The sequence below is a fragment of the Bos grunniens genome, chromosome 8 (genome assembly GCF_055505025.1).
Source record: "Bos grunniens cultivar Pamir isolate PY7600 chromosome 8, Bosgru_T2T1.0, whole genome shotgun sequence".
Classification (NCBI taxonomy): domain Eukaryota; kingdom Metazoa; phylum Chordata; class Mammalia; order Artiodactyla; family Bovidae; genus Bos; species Bos grunniens.
Window position 1 is genome coordinate 5,764,461 of NC_141172.1, and position 19,891 is coordinate 5,784,351.

Genomic DNA, 19,891 nt, shown 5'->3' on the forward strand with positions numbered 1-19,891 from the left:
CAGCACTTTAATAGCATCATCTTTCATGATTGTAAATAACTCTGCTGGAATTCTGTTACTACCTCTAGCTTTGGTCTACCCAGGTGGTGCTAGCAGTAAAGAACCCACCTACCAATTCAGGAGACATAAGAGACATGGGAAGATCCTCTGGAGAAGGGTATGGCAACCACTCCAATATTCTTGCCTGAAGAATCCATGGACAGAGGGACTCAATGGCCGGCTACAGTCCATAGGGTCACAGAGAGTCAGACCCTAAAGCAACTTAGTGTTCACATACATGCTATGCTATGCTAAGTAACTTCAGTCGTGTCTGACCCCATAGACGGCAGCCCACCAGGCTCCCCCATCCCTGGGATTCTCCAGGCAAGAACACTGGAGTCGGTTGCCATTTCCTTCTCCAATGCATGAAAGTGAAAAGTGAAAGTTAAGTCACTCAGTCGTGTCGAACTCTTAGCGACCCCATGGACTGCAGCCTTCCAGGCTCCTCCAGCCATGGGATTGTCCAGGCAAGAGCACTGGAGTGGGTCGCCAGTGCCTTCTCCAATGGCAGGGCTACAGCTAGAAAAGACCATGTGTGTGTGCTCAGTTGTTTAGTCATGTCTGACTCTTTGTGAACCCATGTACAGTAGCCCGCCACTGTCCTCTGTCCACAGGATTTTCCAGCAAGAATACTGGCATGGGTTGCCATTTCCCCCTCCAGTGTATCTTCTGACCCTGGGATCGAACCCAAATCTCCTGCATTGGCAGACGGGTTCTTTACCACTGAGCTTCCTGGGAAGCCCCGTGGGTACTATTAATCCAATTCCAAGGAATTCAAGGCCTTAACAAGCTCTTGTTTATTTTCTGATGCACAAATGATGACTGTTTCCCAAACTCCCTCCTGGCATCAACAGTCTTGCTAATACAAGGGTGGTAAATTAACTGTAAAATGAAGCGGAGAGAAAATAGGAACAACTTATGCCACTACGATGCTAGCATCACCACCCACACTCTACTTTCTTCATCTCGCTCTTCTTTGTAATCTCTTCTGACACTTCTTTACTGACAACAGTTCTTGTAATGGATGAGGCACACTTATTTACACGTGCGAAATGTCTCTAAGTTATCCTTGACCTTAGAGTGAAAGTCATAGATGGTTACTGAAGCCTCAATCCTTGAACAATGGTTTAAACCAGATCAAACTTATTTCTGGAACTTGAAGCAATTCAGCTGTTTCATTATGAGGTTTTGTGCTGAGAAAATAATCTGAGATGAGGGACACAGTATGAATAAAAGCACTAAAGTATGAATAAAAAACACTAAACACTTATACTAAGGGAGGGAATACATGGGATGGGAATAAGGACTATACTCAGGTTTATTCATATTGAGGAGTAATTAGAGTATGATGGAGAAGGCAAAGCCAGAATGTGGAAGGCCTTTATCCAATTGCCATGGTCTTTAGAACTCAAGGAGCCTTGTTGCTAAGCACTTCAATCTGGAACATAAAGAAGGAAGAGATGAAAGAGGAGAGATTTTTATTGTTCTTTGTCATGTGATGTTTCCATGTTCACAGACCTTGGTGGCACAAACTATCACAAAGTCATAACTAGAAAATACCATGGTAACCGTTAATTCTACCTGTGGTAAGTGTTTCAAGAATTTAACTGTGAAGGGAAAAGTGCTAGAATTTGTGCACACGTGAATTCAGAAACACACATCCTTACAACCACAACATGATTCCTTGTGAATTTTTCAAAACTAGAGGGGTATCTATGACCTATATTATGTCATATTCTGCTCTATTCTACTTGATTAAGAGTTTAAAAATAGTATAAAAATGCATTTTTGCAATTTGGAAAATACTGAATTGGGCTGTAAATGAAAGGAAGGAGGATGTGATAATTATGATACTGAGATGACTGAATTTGATGAAGCTGTGGAAAAGATGAAAAAAGGAATCTACGAGATAACATGTAGCAGTCTAGGTTGAAGTGTGTGTGCTAGTATATGGCACTGTACCACATTACTAGTGAAAGTGTTATATTCCCTCGTGAGCAGTGTCCCTAGAGTCCCTGACTAGGACTATATAATGACTATCATCATTCTCATCCCATGTATTCCCATACGTAGAATGTAGAGGTGAAAATTGCAAGGATTCTACTCACAATTTAGAGGTTGGTGTCCTAAAATAGATCCCATTTAAGGATTCCATTTAAGGATCTTCCTTCATTATGGAGCCTTGATATTTTGTTAAATATGCTCCTCTTCCTACAAGAAAAGTACCCTAATACCCCAGGATCTCAGGTTACTTAAATAGTAAAAAAAAAAAAAAATACTCAATCTAAAAAGTTAAGTCCCCCACCAACTCGCTGCAACAATAAAGGACAGAGGTATCAAATTCTGCATTAAACATACACAAAATAAAAATTTTGTGGCTTTATGGTTTAAAGTACCATCCTTTCAATTCAATAATAACTACTTGTGGAGATAAAGACAGTAGATTGCTAAGCTGAGGGTCCTAGGTGCTGAAGAGAAAATTTAGAAAACTAGCATGTTAAGAAACAACATTACTATATCCAGGCAGAAAAGAAAATTTAGAAAACTAGCAAGTTAAACAATATCACTATATGCAGGCAAAAAAGCTCAATGTATTAAAAACAAAGTGTTGAAGAAAGTATCAGTTCATTATTTCATCATTTTGACCGAAGTATCAGGCATCTCAGGCTTCCCAGGTGGCTCAGGGGTAAAGAATCCACCTACTAATGCAGGAGATGAAAGAGGATACAGGTTCAATCCCTGTTCAGGAAGATGCCCTGGACTAGACAATGGCAACCCACTCCAGTATTCTTGCCTGGGAAATCCCGTGGACAGAGAAGCCTGGGGGACTATAGTCCACAGAATGGCAAAGAGCTGGACATGACTCAGCACACGCACCAGGTACCTCGTGCCAATTTTAGCCTGCCTTTTACTCATTAATTACCGCAAACATACTCTGTAATTTCTTTCCTGAGCAGTTCTACAGTTTTTGTTAAGAGTGTGAAAGCAAGTGAAAAAATCTGCACTAGTTTGGGTTGAGGATTTTAGTCAACAGTGGTTGAATTGACGGGATCTAAAACAAGACTACAATTCAGTTCAGCTCAGTCGCTCAGTCGTGTCCAACTCCTTGCGACCCCATAAATCCCAGCACGCCAGGCCTCCCTGTTCATCACCATCTCCCAGAGTTCACTCAAACTCATGTCCATTGAGTCGGTGATGCCATCCAGCCATCTCATCCTCTGTCGTCCCCTTCTCCTCCTGCCGCCTATCCCTCCCAGCATCAGAGTCTTTTCCAATGAGTCAACTCTTCACATGAGGTGGCCAAAGTACTGGAGTTTCAGCTTTAGCATCATTCCTTCCAAAGAACTCTCAGGGCTACTCTCCTTTAGAATGGACTGGTTGGATCTCCTTGCAGTCCAAGGGACTCTCAAGAGTCTTCTCCAACACCACAGTTCAAAAGCATCAATTCTTTGGCACTCAGCTTTCTTCATATTCCAACTATCTCAACCATACCTGACCACTGGAAAAACCAGAGCCTTGACTAGATGGACCTTTGTTGGCAAAGTAATATCTCTGCTTTTCAATATGCTATCTAGGTTGGTCATAACTTTTCTTTCAAAGAGTATGTGTCTTTTAATTTCATGGCTGCAGTCACCTTCTGCAGTGATTTTGGAGCCCAAAAAAATCAAGTCTGAAAGGTGTACGTCAAGACTGTATATTGTCACCATGCTTATTTAACTTATATGCAGAGTACATCATGAGAAATGCTGGACTAGAAGAAACACAAGCTGGAATCAGGATTGCCAGGAGAAATATCAATAACCTCAGATATGCAGATGGCATCACCCTTATTGTAGAAAGTGAAAAGGAACTATAAATCCTCTTGATGAAAGTGAAAGAGGAGAGTGAAAAAGTGGGCTTAAAGCTCAACATTCAGAAAACGAAGTTCATGGCATCTGGTCCCTTCAATTCATGGGAAATAGATAAGGAAACAGTGGAAACAGTGTCAGACTTTATTTTTGGGGCTCCAAAATCACTGCAGATGGTGACTGCAGCCATGAAATTAAAAGACGCTTACTCCTTGGAAGAAAAGTTATGACCAACCTAGATAGCATATTGAATATCAGAGACTACAGTAGTAAAACGTAAAATAAAGGGCACTGAAAAGGGGAGATATGATGAAAAGTTATCTTCATCATTTATAAATCTGAGGGGTGAATTTTTATTAGGAGTAAGGTTGTGGTTAACAGTTTCATAATGTGTAGAAGTTAGAGCAGTCAAGGTGATATTAAGATACAGACCATGTCCTTAAGTCAATGTCTAAACATTTTTGAAAATGAGCTATGAAATTAAGCTAGACATGCACTCACTTGGTACCAAGAAGATAAGTCAAAATATTGGTGGATAATACATTAGTAAATCAGATGCCCAGTTCTTTGAGGCTTATGTAGGACTGATTTGAGAACTGGTTTAAGAGTAAGAATGTATTGTAAATGGTAGCTTAATGAGGGGCTTTCCTGGTGGTTCAGACAGTAAAGAATTTGCCTGCAATGCGGGAGACCTGGGTTCAATCCCTGGGTTGGAAAGATCCCCTGAAGGGAGAGCCTGGCAACCCACTCCAGTATTCTTGTCTGGACAATTCCATGGACAGAGGGCCAGGTGGGCTACAGTCCATGGGGTCACAAAGAGTCAGACACAACTAAACGACCAAGCACAGCACAGCTTAGTGAGATGGCTAGCTGTTTAGAGGTCTGGAAGTATGTTTGATCATCAAAGGACATTACTAACAAATGTCTAGTCTGTATGGCACATGTATTTCCATTTCTGAGAATGGAAATCTTCTCTGCTGGGCTACACATTGTCACCTTATCCTTTTGATTTAAAGGGTTAGCAGAATTTACTAGGAATAAGAGGCTTTCTCTGAAGAAGTGTGAGCTCACAGCACATTGTTTCATCTTTTTATGAAATGAAAATTACATAAATGACATGAGAATGATTCCAGAGGAATAAAGCAAGCATTTCAAATATAAAGTATTGAAAGCACTTTTAAAAATCCCAAATGTGCTGTTTCCCCTAAAACCTCTGTTCAAATTAGAGCTCTAGACCAGTTAATACTCTTGATCTGTGTGTTCATTTATGTTTTCTAAGTGTATACCATCATGTATGAACATTACATGTTTTTTAAATGCTTTGGTCAAAGAAGAAGGCAGAACATCAGTATTGCCAGCCAGGCATGTTGTCAGATTTCATGCTAACAAATATATGATAACACATTTGTATGATGGAGTGTGTAGATGGTATTTTCATATGGCATATGTATTATCTGTTTTTATTATGAAGTAATACATTGTGAGGTTGCACTCGGGAACTGATTACCTTAAAGTCCTATAATGTGGAGACTTTGATGTCTTTGCCACTCTAAGACAATATTTCCTTACTCCAAGCTTTCCTCCTTCAAGGAGCCACTGATTTCCTTTTTACTTCAGAAGGTTATTTTGCACTCAGTACATTCCAATTTTCAATTGCTACCCTCCCAGCTACCCTGATTTCCTTCCATTTTATAAGGTACAGGTTTTTAAATGCTGTTCTTCTTAACAGTATGATAGAATGTAAATACATTTGAGTAACATCCATCAACAACCCAACATATTCCCCCTCCCACGGCCACCTGGGTCTACCAGTCATTGCATTAGGTAGCATTACAGTAGATCCTCAAAGCTGTGAAAGCTAGCAGTGCTGGACGCCTGCAATTTCATAGATTTAGATGAAGAGAAATGCAGAGGACGTAGGACAAATAATGACTTGTTACATGGAAATACATCATATGGACAATGAGAAAATATAATATCTGCAAATAATACTTATATCTCTCCTGAATATTATGATTAAAGAATTCTCACTTGTAAGTAAAAGGAGGACCTATAGTTTATTATCATAACATCCAAATGTGTAACACAAGACTCCTTTATCAGAAGATGATATTCATTCACCTTTCCAGTAAGACTCTTTTGTGTTATATATTGTGGAAATGTTTGCACATATTAATAGACATAAAGAACTGTATCACGAATCACTATGTGCCCTTCCTCTAGATTCAACAAGTGTCATCGTAGGCCAGTCACCATTCGTGTGTACTCACACAGTCTCACTCTGCCTCACCATTACTTAAGAGCCCGTCAGACATGTCTTAAGCCAAACTCTCATTCATCCTAACCTGTACCCTTCCTTTTTCCTCTATCTTGGTTTGCTCATCACTCCCACCCAGTCCCTGTTCTACTTATTTGTTTTTCTTTTAGTGCTGCTGCTTTGACTGCATGACTTTGCCAGACAACAAACTAAAGGTTAACATTGAATACATCAGCTCAGACGGAGGAGACTGAACACTGATGTATGCTGTCCTGCCCACTTTTTCCACCAATGGCTAGATATGATGTCTCCGCGATAGGTGTTGGTGAGTTCCTGGTGTGTATGAAGGTTACTCTCCTGCTTGCCTGGCTGAAAGTATTCCTCTTCCTTCCTGGATCGCCCCAGCTTGGGCACGCCCAAAGACTTGGCCCCCCAGAAGTGGTGATTCCCCGGAGGGTAACACCCACTGGCAGAGGCATGAAGCTTCAAGGCTGGTTCTCTTACAAACTGCATTTTGGGGGTCAGAGACATGTTGTTCATATAAAGGTCAAGAAGAATTTTTTGTCCAAAAACTTCCCAGTGTTCACCTACGCAGACAAGGGTGTTCTCCTGGAAGACCAACCTTTTGTCCAGGATGACTGTTATTACAGTGGTTACGTGGAGGGGGACCCAGAGTCTCTGGTTTCCCTCAGTAACTGCTTCGGGGGCTTTCAAGGAATGCTACAGACAAATGACATTGTTTATGAAATTGAACCCAAAAGGTTTTCTACTGCATCTGAGCATCTAATATATAAGCTAGACAATAAGGACACAAATTTTTCATACTTTCGATGTGGGTTAACAGATGAAAAAATAGCAGGACAATTGAAGATTCAAGAAAGCATTAATTCCACTTTGATGCAAAGTGCCTATACAGGCTGGTGGACCCACCACTATTTTCTTGAAGTGGCAGTGGTCATAGATTACAGTCGATATCTTCATCATAAAAGTAATGCTTCGCTTGTGGAGAAAGAAGTGTTCCTTGTTTTAAATGGAATAAATGGCCTTATGAAAGCACTGGGTCTTGAGGTATTTTTCAAGGGAATGGAGATATGGACTGAAAAAACCCTTATTACAATAGGAAAAATTGGAAAGTCCTTGAACAACTTTTGCAAATGGAAGCAAAAGGGCTTCGATAAACGTGTGCCCCACGATTTGGTACAACTTTTTATAAAAAAGGATTTTGGTAAAACTCGTGGCTTAGCCTTTGTTGGGACAGTGTGTCAAAGTCAATTTAACTGTGGAATTGAGAGTTTCCTCAATCAACCAATTTTTACTTTATCATATATTGTGACTCATGAGATGGGTCATAATTTGGGTATGAATCATGATGATCCCAAAAGATGTAAATGTGGAGCATCAAGTTGCATATTGTATCCAGTTGTAGCATTAACAACTAAATTCAGCAACTGCAGCTATGCTGATTATTGGAACATTGGTCGTAGAAAATCCTGTTTGTACAATACACCAATGTCACGGACAGTCATGAGGGAGACACGCTGTGGAAACAGTGTGGTTGAAGCAGGAGAAGAGTGTGACTGTGGATCCTTAAAGACGTGTAACACTGATCCCTGTTGTCAGTTAAACTGCACTATGACAGCTGGTGTCAACTGTGCTTTTGGGCTTTGTTGCCATAACTGCACGTTCAGCCAATCAGGCACCATGTGTAGGCAAGTAGCAAATGAATGTGATCTTCCAGAGTGGTGCAATGGGACAACCAATCAGTGTCCAGAAGATGTGTACAAGCAGGATGGGACCTCCTGCACAGGTGGTGGGTACTGCTATAAAAAGAGATGCAATCGCCCCCATGAACAGTGTAGGCAAATCTTTGGCATAAGGGCCAAGAATGCAAATGTGAATTGCTACAGGGCAGTGAATACCCGAGGTGACCGTTTTGGTAACTGTGGTATCACAGAAACCTCATACATAAGATGCAACATGGCAGACAGCCTGTGTGGGAGGGTTCAGTGTGAGAACATCCAAGAAATTCCTCTAATGAGCAATCATACTACTCTGCATTGGACTAAATTCGATAATAACACTTGCTGGGGTACAGACTACCACTTCGGGATAAGAATAGCTGATATTGGTGCAGTGAAAGATGGTACAAAGTGTGGTCCCGAAAACATGTGCATCAGAAGGAGGTGTGTCTCTTTGTCCACTGTAGCACCTAACTGCTCACCTCAGCTCTGCTCTTTGAGGGGAGTCTGCAACAACAGACAGCACTGCCACTGCAGGTCTGGGTGGAATCCTCCCATTTGCAAGAAAAGAGGCCGAGGAGGCAGTGTGGACAGTGGCCCACCCCCTGAGTCCCCAACAGAAGACACCTTTGAGCCCGAAACAGAAGAAACCCCTGGGCCCGAAACAGAAGAAACCCCTGGGCCCCAAACAGAAGAAAGGGTGGGAAAGAGGAACCTGCTACCATATTTCCTGATTCTTCTTTTGTTTCTAATACTATGTCTGTTGCTTTTGTTTTTGCTGTTCATGAGACCAAAAAAGAAAGATGAAAAAGAAGAGGTGTCTGTTTCATCAAACTCTAGCTAAAAACTAGACATATGTTACAGCTTCACTTAGGATGTAAGCACAGAATATTCTAACTTTACCTAAAGAAGAAACACAGAATGTGCCTACTGAAAAAACAACAAACAAGGAAAAACCAATAGCTCCTATTTCAAGAGACTGCCAAAGCCTAGTGATCTTTCCCAAGGATTAGATTGTAATCTCCTGGAAGTAACAATGTTATAACATGTGTCCTACATCATTGGCAGAAAATTCCAACTTTTTCTAATCATTTGGGACCATAAACAACCAGTAAACAAAATTTACTAATCCCTAGCCTATTTCTACTTTCCATTATTTTAAGCGATTTTAAGTGGTCAATTTTTATGGAATTATTCTCTGTGTGTGTCTGGAGCAGAGACAGTCTGTGGATGGTGTTCGTGTGTGTGTCTGATTTACTGTCCCTCTATCCCACATGCCCTTCCTCCTTGAACTCTGGCCTTGTCACACAAGGACTGGTAACCTACAGATTACATGTCTTATATGCCAATCCTCTCCTGTTCCTTTCTGCCAATGGCAGGAACTAGAGAAAGAGTTGAAACCCGGGGAAAATTTGATTTGTGTTCATGTCAGAATTGTCTCATTAACAGCTTTCGCCTTAGCAGCAACCATAATTTCTGCTATATACATATTTGGTTACACTCAGAACCAACAAGACTATAAGTCTCAGCCATACTGACACTGCTACCAAGCATTGTAGCCTCCCAGTTTTGAGTCCCAGGTCTAAATGTTCACCAAAATCCCTTAGTTTCCCATACCAGGTGGGCTAACCCTTTCCTCGGGGATCACATACTAGAGCCACAGGACCTTCTGCAATGATTCCAAGAACACTACGTCTTCCCTTTGATTTTAAAGGGGCATTTAATTTTATGTTTCATTTTGGCTATTCTACTTCAGTTTAAGATTCTCCATTTGGTCTGAAATACTCAGTTTTATTCTATGCCTTCACTGATATTCAGAGTGGCCTTTTCTCCAGCTAGTATTGGTCAAAATGTGCTTGACTCCCAGTAGCCAATGAGAGTTGTGCCCTTTTGTAATAAATTTCCCTGTGGCCTGGAAGTGTTTCAAGTCTGCCCATACCATCCTCTCCTTGTTCTAAGTGGGTAGTTACTCCTTAGCACATGTGCATAGCCTTCTAGACACACGCTGACGACTCGGGTCCCAGGAGGAATTTTCTTAGCTGTGCCCTTCTTTGGTCCCGTTGTTACACTGCTGGGGAACTGCCATTATGTTTGTTGCTATTAGATTCATAAAGCTGGCAGTCCACTTGCAAATGCTGGACACCAAAACCTCCACTATTTGAAACAATGAAAGAAAGCTGCCAGTGTCAGTTGCTCAGTCATGTCCGACTCTTTGGGACCCCATGGACTGTAGCCTGCCACACTACTCTGTCCATGGGGTTTCCCAGGCAAGAATACTGGAGTGGGTAGCCATTTACTTCAGGGGATCTTCCTGACCCAGGAATCGAACCTGGATTTCCTGCATTGCAGGCAGATTCTTTACCCTCTGAGCCACCATAGCAGATATTTAAACATATGAAAAAATTACTAAGAAACTTACGTGGGATGTGTCATTTTAAGTAAAACTATAAATGAATAGTATCAATTTATAAAAAGTAAACATCTGATTAACACGATGAAATTAATAACAAATGGATTGTTTTCCCTACATTTTACCCGCAGACAGCAGTCCTCAAAGGTAAGCTGCTGAGTGTTAAACCTTAAGGAACAGACCTCAGTTATTCACAAGCAGAAATTACTTTACAGGATAAAACTAAAGGATAAAGTATTTAACTAATATTATGCATCCAGTAAAACTCTGCACAAAAACAATACAAGAAAGAAATACCAACTTCATGTACAGAGATTGAACAAAAATCACAAATAACAAGTATATCAAATTCAGCAAATATGAGGAAATAACATCTTCAGCAGAAGGAAGAAAATAACATTTTCACAAAGTAGGGTTTATTTCTGTAAAGGCAAGCATCGTTTATATAATTTCTTACTGGATATTAAAAACATAAAACATATGCTCATCGCAGCACATACAGAAAAAGCCTTAAATAACATTTAAACTCTTTTGACAATGAAAAGTACTTCATAGCCAGGTAGGAATAAAAGCAAGCTTTCCTAACCTAATAATAAATATCATTGAAAATTAATCATTGAACATTCTTTAAAATGAAGTTCCCAGTGAAACTGGGAATAAATCAGTGTTCTTCTTTGTCACCACTTACATTAACTTTTACATTCTTATTGAGTACAGGTGATTTACAATCTATTAGTTTCAGCTGCACAGCAAAGTGAATCTCACTATTTATATTAACTTTTTATCTCAGGACCCAGAACAATCAGATTGAGAGTTAAAAACTATAGAACTGAAAAATAAACATAAAAACTGCCATTAAATGTAGCTTACAGGAATTTCTACATATAAAATCTACTATAAAAATTCTAAAAACTAAGAAGAAAGTTTACAAAGTACAAAATATTTTAAACAATAAGTAAAGGATTCTTACAAGTCAATACAAATAACATTGTCATATATATTAAAAATCAGTGAGTAGAGAAACAAACAATGTGGTAAAATGTAAACCTTTACTGGAAACATAGGAGATGTATACATTTTCTGATAAGTTGAAATAATTTCATCATTTTTTAAGGAATTATTCCTACTGAGTTGAACGAATCTATGAAGACCTACAAGACCTTTTAGAACTAACACCCAAAAAAGATGTCCTTCTCATTATACGGGACTGGAATGCAAAAGTAGGAAGTCAAGAAACACCGGGAGTACCAGGCAAATTTGGCCCTGGAGTACAGAATGAAGCAGGGAAAAGGCTCATAGAGTTTTGCCAAGAGAATGCACTGGTCATAGCAAACACACTCTTCCAACAACACAAGAGAAGACTCTACACATGGACATCACCAGATGATCAACACCGAAATCACATTGACTATATTCTTTGCAGCCAAAGATGCAGAAGCTCTATACAGTCAGCAAAAACAAGACCGGGAGCTGACTGTGGTTCAGATCATGAGCTCCTTATTGCCAAATTCAGACTTAAATTCAAGAAAGTAGGGAAAACCACTAGACCATTGAGGTATGACCTAAATCAAATCCCTTATGATTATACAGTGGAAGTGAGAAATAGTTTTAAGGGACTAGATCTGATAGACAGAGTGCCTGATGAACGATGGACGGAGGTTCGTGATTGTACGGGAGACAGAGATCAAGACCATCCCCATGGAAAAGAAATGCAAAAAGGCAAAATGACTGTCTGAGGACGCCTTACAAATAGCTGTGAAAAGAAGAGAAGTGAAAAGCAAAGGAGCAAAGGAAAGATATAAGCATCTGAATGCAGAGTTCCAAAGAATAGCAAGGAGACATAAGAAAGCCTTCCTCAGTGATCAATGCAAAGAAACAGAGGAAAACAACAGAATGGGAAAGACTAGAGAGCTCTTCAAGGAAATTCGAGATACCAAGGGAACATTTCATGCAAAGATGGGCTCGATAAAGGACAGAAGCGCTATGGACCTAACAGAAGCAGAAGATATTAAGAAGAGGTGGCAAGAATACACAGAAGAACTGTACAAAAAAGACTTTAAGATGCAGATAACCAAGGTGGTGTGATCACTCACCTAGAGCCAGACATCCTGGAATGTGAAGTCAAGTGGGCCTTAGAAAGCATCATTAGGAACAAAGCTAGTGGAGGTGATGGCATTCCAGTTGAGCTATTTCAAATCCTGAAAGATGATGCTGTGAAAGTGTTGCACACAATATGCCAGCAAATTTGGAAAATGCAGCAGTGGTAACAGGACTGGAAGAGGTCAGTTTTCATTCCAATCCCAAAGAAAGGAAATGCCAAAGAATGCTCAAACTATCGCATAATAGCACTCATCTCACACGCTAGTAAAGTAATGCTCAAAATTCTCCAAGGCAGGCTTCAGCACTACTTGAACCGTGAACTTCCAGATGTTCATGTTGCAGATGTTTTAGAAAAGGCAGAGGAACCAGAGATCAAATTGCCAACATCTGCTGGATCACAGAAAAAGCAAGAGAGTTCCAGAAAAACATTGATTTCTGCTTTCTTGACTATGCCAAAGCCTTTTACTGTGTGGATCACAATAAACTGTGGAAAATTCTTCAAGAGATGGGAATACCAGACCACCTGACCTGCCTCTTGAGAAACCTATACGCAGGTCATGAAGCAACAGTTAGAACTGGACATGGAATAGCAGACTGGTTCCAAACAGGAAAAGGAGTACATCAAGGCTGTATATTGTCAACCTGCTTATTTAACTTCTATGCAGAGAACATCATGAGAAACGCTGGGCTGGAAGAAGCACAAGCTGGAATCAAGATTGTCAGGAGAAATATCAATAACCTCAGATATGCAGATGAAACCACCTTTATGGCAGAAAGTGAAGAGGCACTAAAAAGCCTCTTGTGAAAGTGAAAGTGGAGAGGGAAAATGTGGGCACAATGCTCAACATTCAGAAAACCAAGACCACGGCATCTGGTCCCATCACTTTATGGCAAATAGATGGGGAAACAGTGGAGACTGTGTCAGGTTTATTTTGGGGGGCTCCAAAATGACAGCGGATGGTGACTGCAGCCATGAAATTAAAAGACGCTTACTCCTTGGAAGGAAAGATATGACAACCTAGGTAGCATATTGAAAAGCAGAGATATTACTTTGCCAACAAAAATCCATCTAGTCAAGGCTATGGTTTTTCCAGTGATCACGTATTGATGTGAGAGTTGGACTGTGAAGAAAGCTGAGCCCCAAAAAATTGATGCTTTTGAACTATGGTGTTGGAGAAGACTCGAGAAAATCTTGGACTGCAAGGACATCCAACCAGTCCATCCTAAAGGAGATCAGTCCTGGGTGTTCTTTGGAAGGACTGATGCTGAAGCTGAAACTCCAATACTTTGGCCACCTCATGTGAAGAGTTAACTCATTGGAAAAGACCCTGGGAGGAATTGGGGGCAGGAGGAGAAGGGGACAACAGAGGATGAGATGGTTGGATGGCATCACCGACTCAATGGACATGATTTTGAGTCAACTTCGGGAGTTGGTGAGGGACAGGGAGTCCTGGCGTGGTTGATTCATGGGGTCGCAAAGAGTCAGACACGACTGAGTGACGGAACTGAACTAAACTGAACTGATTCTACTGAGATTTCCAGTAATTATTTGACCAGGGTAATAAACAACATAAAATTATTGTTTTATGGAAACAATCACAAAGAAGTAATTATAATTTGGAGTGATGTTAAAATAATTTATTTGCATCAGCCTGGCTTCCACTGCAAACCAGGAAAACTCCTCCACTACATTAAAAAGGAAGATTTAACACCGGGAATTGGTTGAGTACAAAGTTCACACTAAGGGCTGGAGAAAGAGACTCTAAGCTTGAGTCTGAAAGGACTCTAGACCATAATCATAAAGCTGGGTCCCCCTGAGACACAGAACCAAGAGGTGATACAAATATGAGTGAACCAGAAAAGAAATGAATGGTACTCTTGACACAGAGACAGTAAGTGGAATACCTGAACTTTCTTTTATTTTTGAGGTAGGCCTACCTTCAGAGTGAAGTGAAACAGCAGCTCTCCTCAGAACTTGGCTCACTGGTTTCCCACAGGAAGTTACACTTCCTGCTCTCCATTTCACGCATCCCTTGATGACAGAGCTCAGAATTGGTCACCAGAGTATGGAGATGAGAGGCCCCAAAATCTGTAGTCAGCAAACTGGAAAACCAAAAAGTAAGTGGAAGAGCTGTAGACAGGGGTCACTTCCAGTTGGGAACCCACCTGGTAGTTCCACCAGGAAGGAAGGTGGCTTCAAAAAGAAATATCAAATATCCCATCTGCCTGTTGGCTCTATCTTTGAGTACTGTTCATTCCTTTTCTAAGTCACTTATAATCTCACCTTGATAGTCTGTGTTCTAAGTACCAAATTATAAAGTTCACCAACACCCAATTGCCATATCTCAAGGTAAGAGAGAAAAGCAAGGAGGAAAAAATGATAATGCTGCTTAATTTATAATATATACAAGGATATATAAAATAGATACTATGTATGTGTATTCAGATGACAGAAATTCTTTGTTTCCATTTCTTGTTCTCTTTGCCCTCAGCTGATGTCTCTTTTGGCCAGGACCTCTACATGATGGGGTGACTCGCTCAGAACTTTTTAAAAAGCCACTTTCTGCCGGATGAAACAGTAGAATTAACTTCATTGCATGCTTCTCCCTGTGTTACTGAACAACGCAAGTCAAGTGTCCGACACACAGTGAGGCCAAACTATGCTAAAACACTGCAGTTTGGAAGACAGAAAGGTTTATTGCAGGGCCATGTAAACAGATGAGTGGCTCACGCTCTAAGAACCCCCAAATTACTGAAAGCTCTCATCAAAGCCCTTTGAAAAGCAAAAAAGGTGAGGGAGGGATGAGGTTAGTTGTTGCAAATCTCCTGGTTTAGATCCTTTGTTCTTGAGGTCAGGTCATGGTCAGGTGACGATGTTTCTGTAAATCTCTACCAAATGAATGATGTTCTCTGACTTGACAAGAAAGGGCAAGGTGCCAAGGTACAACTTTCACCCTCCAAGGTCCTGGTCCTGGCTAAGAGGAGACAGAGCTCAGTTGGCAGCTCCCTCAGGGCCGGGTCCCCAGGCTCCACCCAGCTGTCATCTCTAAAGAAGCCAGGCGCCCAACCCAGCTGGCTCTCGGGCTCCTCAGGCCACCCAAAGTGGGACACTAGGTCCCACACACTGCGACCCAGCACACTGCCACTGCTATTAGGTTGCAGAGAGCAGAATGGGAGAGAGGTTCACTGCTGCCCCAAGAACTGGGCTGAGGCTAGTGGGTGACTTTGGTGAGGGTTCTGAAGCCCTGCAGGACACAGCCCTAAACCTGTTCTCTGGGGCCCCAGCTCATCTGCTGGCCCAAGGCTGGGTGACCTAAAAGGCCTGGGAGGGAAGGCCAGGACCCACCTCTTACCTCATTCTCCACCTCACGACCACCGCTCCACTGTTGTCTGAGTCCCCTCACTAACTGTGGTTTCTTAACAGCTGGTTGCTTGTGGGCAGGGCCCACTGCTGCACTGCCCAATTGCTTAGCAGGATCCACTGCCTGGTAACAGGGTGCAGAGTAATGATGCACAGCAATGGCTGCTGTGCTAAAGGCTGAGTTCACTGTGCTCTGTTACACTTCAGTACACATCTTTTTTTATTATGAGTGATAAAATGGGGAGCTCATGTAAAGCATTTTGGTGAACAGAGATATGGAGGTTTTCTTAAACAAGAACTAAACTAGCTACTTTTACAGAACTCAATTTTTACTAGAAAGAACAACCAATTAACAATAGTTATTCAGTTCTAGTTATCTGGAGGGTATTTTCTTTTAAAATGAACAAAGCCTATTGTAACAGCAACCGACAGTTATTTTTGTTATTAATAACATTTAACCATTCAATTATTAGAATTTTGGAAAATTTGGAACCACCACATTTTCTAACAATGTCTTTCCTGATAAGATTGGCTGTGACTTTTTTTAATTTTTTTCTTTTTTTATTGAAATGTATCAAATGTGGAAGCTTTTCGTTACTTAGTAATTTTCCAAGGTGGTAAAATATTCATCCAAAATGTAAGCTATTCCAATAAGTTTTAAATGTAACTGGATAAAATTATTATTGATATGCTTTCAGTTTCATTGGCTACAGCTAACATTTAAGAAACTACCATTTGTTGAGTTTTGAAACAGTACTTGACAAAAATATCCATAATTATCAAAAAATATTGATACTCCTCTCTTTTCCAAATGCATTTTTAGTTCTGTGAGGCTAGATTTTCTTCATATATTTTAACCAGTAAATCACATGGCAAAAAATTAAATTCAAACATCAGATATAAGAATCCATTCAACATTTCTTTTATTAAACCTGACATTAAAAACTGTCACTTTTCTCTTTACATTTTTGCTTTGGAAAATATAACTGTTCTTCATTAAGTATATTAACATGTAATGCTTTATTACTATCATTTAAAATTAGCTAATACATGCTTTTTAATTCCTTCCTTTTAATTTTAATACAGTGAATATAAACATATATACCCAGTGTTCTCAAATACTTTAATTTCATATTATTTAATATAACTTAATGAATCTATCAGTAAGGATTCCACTCAGCTATAAATAATACAGAGATGAAAATAGGGACAGAAACAAGACAGGTTAAATTTCTCTTTCATGAAATATTGGGGATTAAGCAATTGAGAGTTAGTATAAAGTACCCAAAGTATTTTAAGACTGCCTTACCAGTTAAAGCTCATGGTTTAGAACTTATTATGATCCAATATGGAATTCCAGCTATTAATTTCTATTCCCAGCATCACCTTGAAAAAATGAGGAGAAAAACACCAAACATACATACTAGCTATCTTGTAAGAAAGTCAATCAAAAACTATCACAGATTGCTTCCTCTTCTGTCTCATTGTCAGGATACAGTTATACATGGCCAGCTATATGTGGCTGCTTGGAGGCTGAAAAACCTAGAGTTCACTCTGGAAAGTCATATGTATACAACCCAGACATTTGGGGGATTAGTAATGGTATGCAAAAAAAGGGTTCAAACAGCAAGTTAAAACTCTGTTCTTTCCCTAATTTGCTACATGATCTGTTTCCTATTAAACTTTCTGAAAGACTTTCCCTCAGCACTACTGTGGGCCCTCCTGTTAGGCCCTCCTCTCAGGCCCTCCTCTCAGGATAATAATAGTACCTACCTACTGGTATTAACAGTATGCTAATACTTGGAAAGAGCTTAGAGAACTGTATAGCACATTTTATTCACTATTTGTGCCTAGTCACTCAGTCGTGTCTGATTCTTTGTGACCCCATGGACTGTAGTCCAGTAGGCTCCTCTGCCCATGGGATTCTCCAGGCAAGAATACTGGAATGGGTTGCCATTTCCTTCTCCAATTCACTGTTTAAGTATTGTTATACTTGAATATGGATTCCCTCATGGCTCAGAGGTAAAGAATCTACCTGCACTACAGGAGATGTAGGTTCAATCCCTGGGTTGGGAAGATTTTCTGGAGAAGGAAATGGCAACCGGCTCTAGTATTCTTGCCTGGGAAATCCCATGGACAGAGGAGCCTGGTGGTCTATAGTCCATGGGGTTGCAAAAGAGTTGGACATGAATTAGCAACTAAAACAGCAACATCCTTAAATATAGGCAAGTTTTATTACTACATGCAAAGGACATGTTTTAAGAATTTTAAATATGATGATGTTCTTGGAGGATCTTCAGGATGTTCTTCAGGATAACCTAGATGACTAAAATTCATGATATTCCCTACATATCATTTTTTTCTTATTGAAAAATTTGTTAATACACATTCTAATGTATTTAGGGAAAAGAGTAAGCTAAAAATTTCCAGTTATGATATGTAAGAGGAATGACTTTGAGAAACACACATGTAATATAGAGTTTTTGCTGTGGACTGTAAGATATAAAAAAACCTCTGTTAATTCTTATGGATTATTTCAGATAGTTTCTATTTGTCATTTAAAATAAAGCAAACATTCAAGGCTATTCTAGCCTGATGGAATGAATAGGGCATCAGCATGCTAGATCTGGGAGTTCTACATTCTTAAACTCTTAATCTGTAAGGACAGACAAACAAAGTATGATGTGGACATGATGAGGGGCTAAGGGAATATAAATTTCAGGAAAACTGCTACTGTCAGAAAATGTCAGAGAATGTCCCTCAGGAGTAACATAGTTTTCTTGCCATTTCAATATTCTTACAGTGCAGTACAGAAAATATATCATTAGTTTTCAAACCACACTTGGACAGAAATTGACAGAAAGTGTTCTTGCAACTCTTAGATTTAATTTCAGTAAGAATATCAGGACAGATGTACAGAACAAATATATGGATACCAAGGGGGAAAGGGGAGATAGGATGAATTGGGAGACTGCGATCGACACATATACAATATTGATACTATGTATAAAATAGATAACTAATGAGAACCCATTGTATAGTACAGGGAACTCTACTCAATGCACTAAGGTGACCTAAATGGGAAATCTAAAAGGGAGGATACATGTATATGTATGGCTGATTCATTTTCCTGTTCAGTAGAAACTAGTACATTGTAAAGCAACTATATACTCCAATAAAAATTAATTTAAAAAAACACTCGGGGTAATTTCATTTCTTTCTGTATTTACTTTTTAATACAGGTTATCAGCCTATTCCCCTGGACTACTAAATCTAGAACGAATATCAAAAATCTGTTAAATCTTCAGACAATGCTGGGAAATTTTGTGATTGTTGTTGTTATGTGGTTTGGGTTTTTTTTTTAAACCTTAACCATGATGTAACTGACCTGATTAAATCATCCTGAAGTGTTCTTGCAACTCTCAGGTTTAATTTCAGTAAGAATATCACAGCACTCTAAAAAATTATCATTTGAAAAATACATTATTTTTAAATTACTTTCAAAAGTGCATTCTCTATCTCCTAAAGCACAAATCATTATAATATGTCAAAATACCAAAACATAGATATTTGTAACTGGGTTTGTGGATGTAAAAATCAGTGATTAGTTATGAATTTGGTTGAAATATCATAACAAAGTTTATTTTCACACATGTCCTAGGGGTACATCAGGTCCTCTTTCTGCCAACTGGCTACTATATATCCATAAGAAATTAAATAACTTGAAGTTTTTTCCAAACAATATATATTTAAATAACATATTTTGATTTGAGATTTAGCTTTTACTAAGAGAGCTAATATGGGCTTCCCCGGTGGCCCAGTGGTAAAGAATCTGCCTGCAGTGCAGGAGACACAGGTTCATTCTCTGGGTTGGGAAGATCCCCTGGAGAAGGGAATGGCAACCAACTCCAGTACTCTTTCCTGGAGAACTCCATGGACAGAGGAGCCTGGCAGGCTACTCTCCATGGGGTCACAAAGAGTCAGACACAACTGAAGCAACTTATCACGCATGCACACAAGAGAGCTAGTATTACTTATTTCTTCACCTCTGAATCTGTCCTATTTACTATTAAATACCACTTAAAACAGATTATGATCTGTGTAGTATCTTAATCTTGTCATGTTCCATACTTAAGT

At 39.8% G+C, this 19,891-nt stretch overlaps 1 protein-coding gene across 1 annotated transcript; it reads left to right on the forward strand.

Annotated features, from left to right (window-relative positions):
- Positions 1-6,289: 6,289 nt before the first annotated feature.
- Positions 6,290-9,018, forward strand: LOC147366587 (disintegrin and metalloproteinase domain-containing protein 20-like). Its single transcript, XM_086414724.1, has one exon. It carries the CDS (start codon positions 6,409-6,411, stop codon positions 8,725-8,727), a length of 2,319 nt encoding a protein of 772 aa, XP_086270850.1. The 5' UTR covers positions 6,290-6,408; the 3' UTR covers positions 8,728-9,018.
- Positions 9,019-19,891: the final 10,873 nt, after the last annotated feature.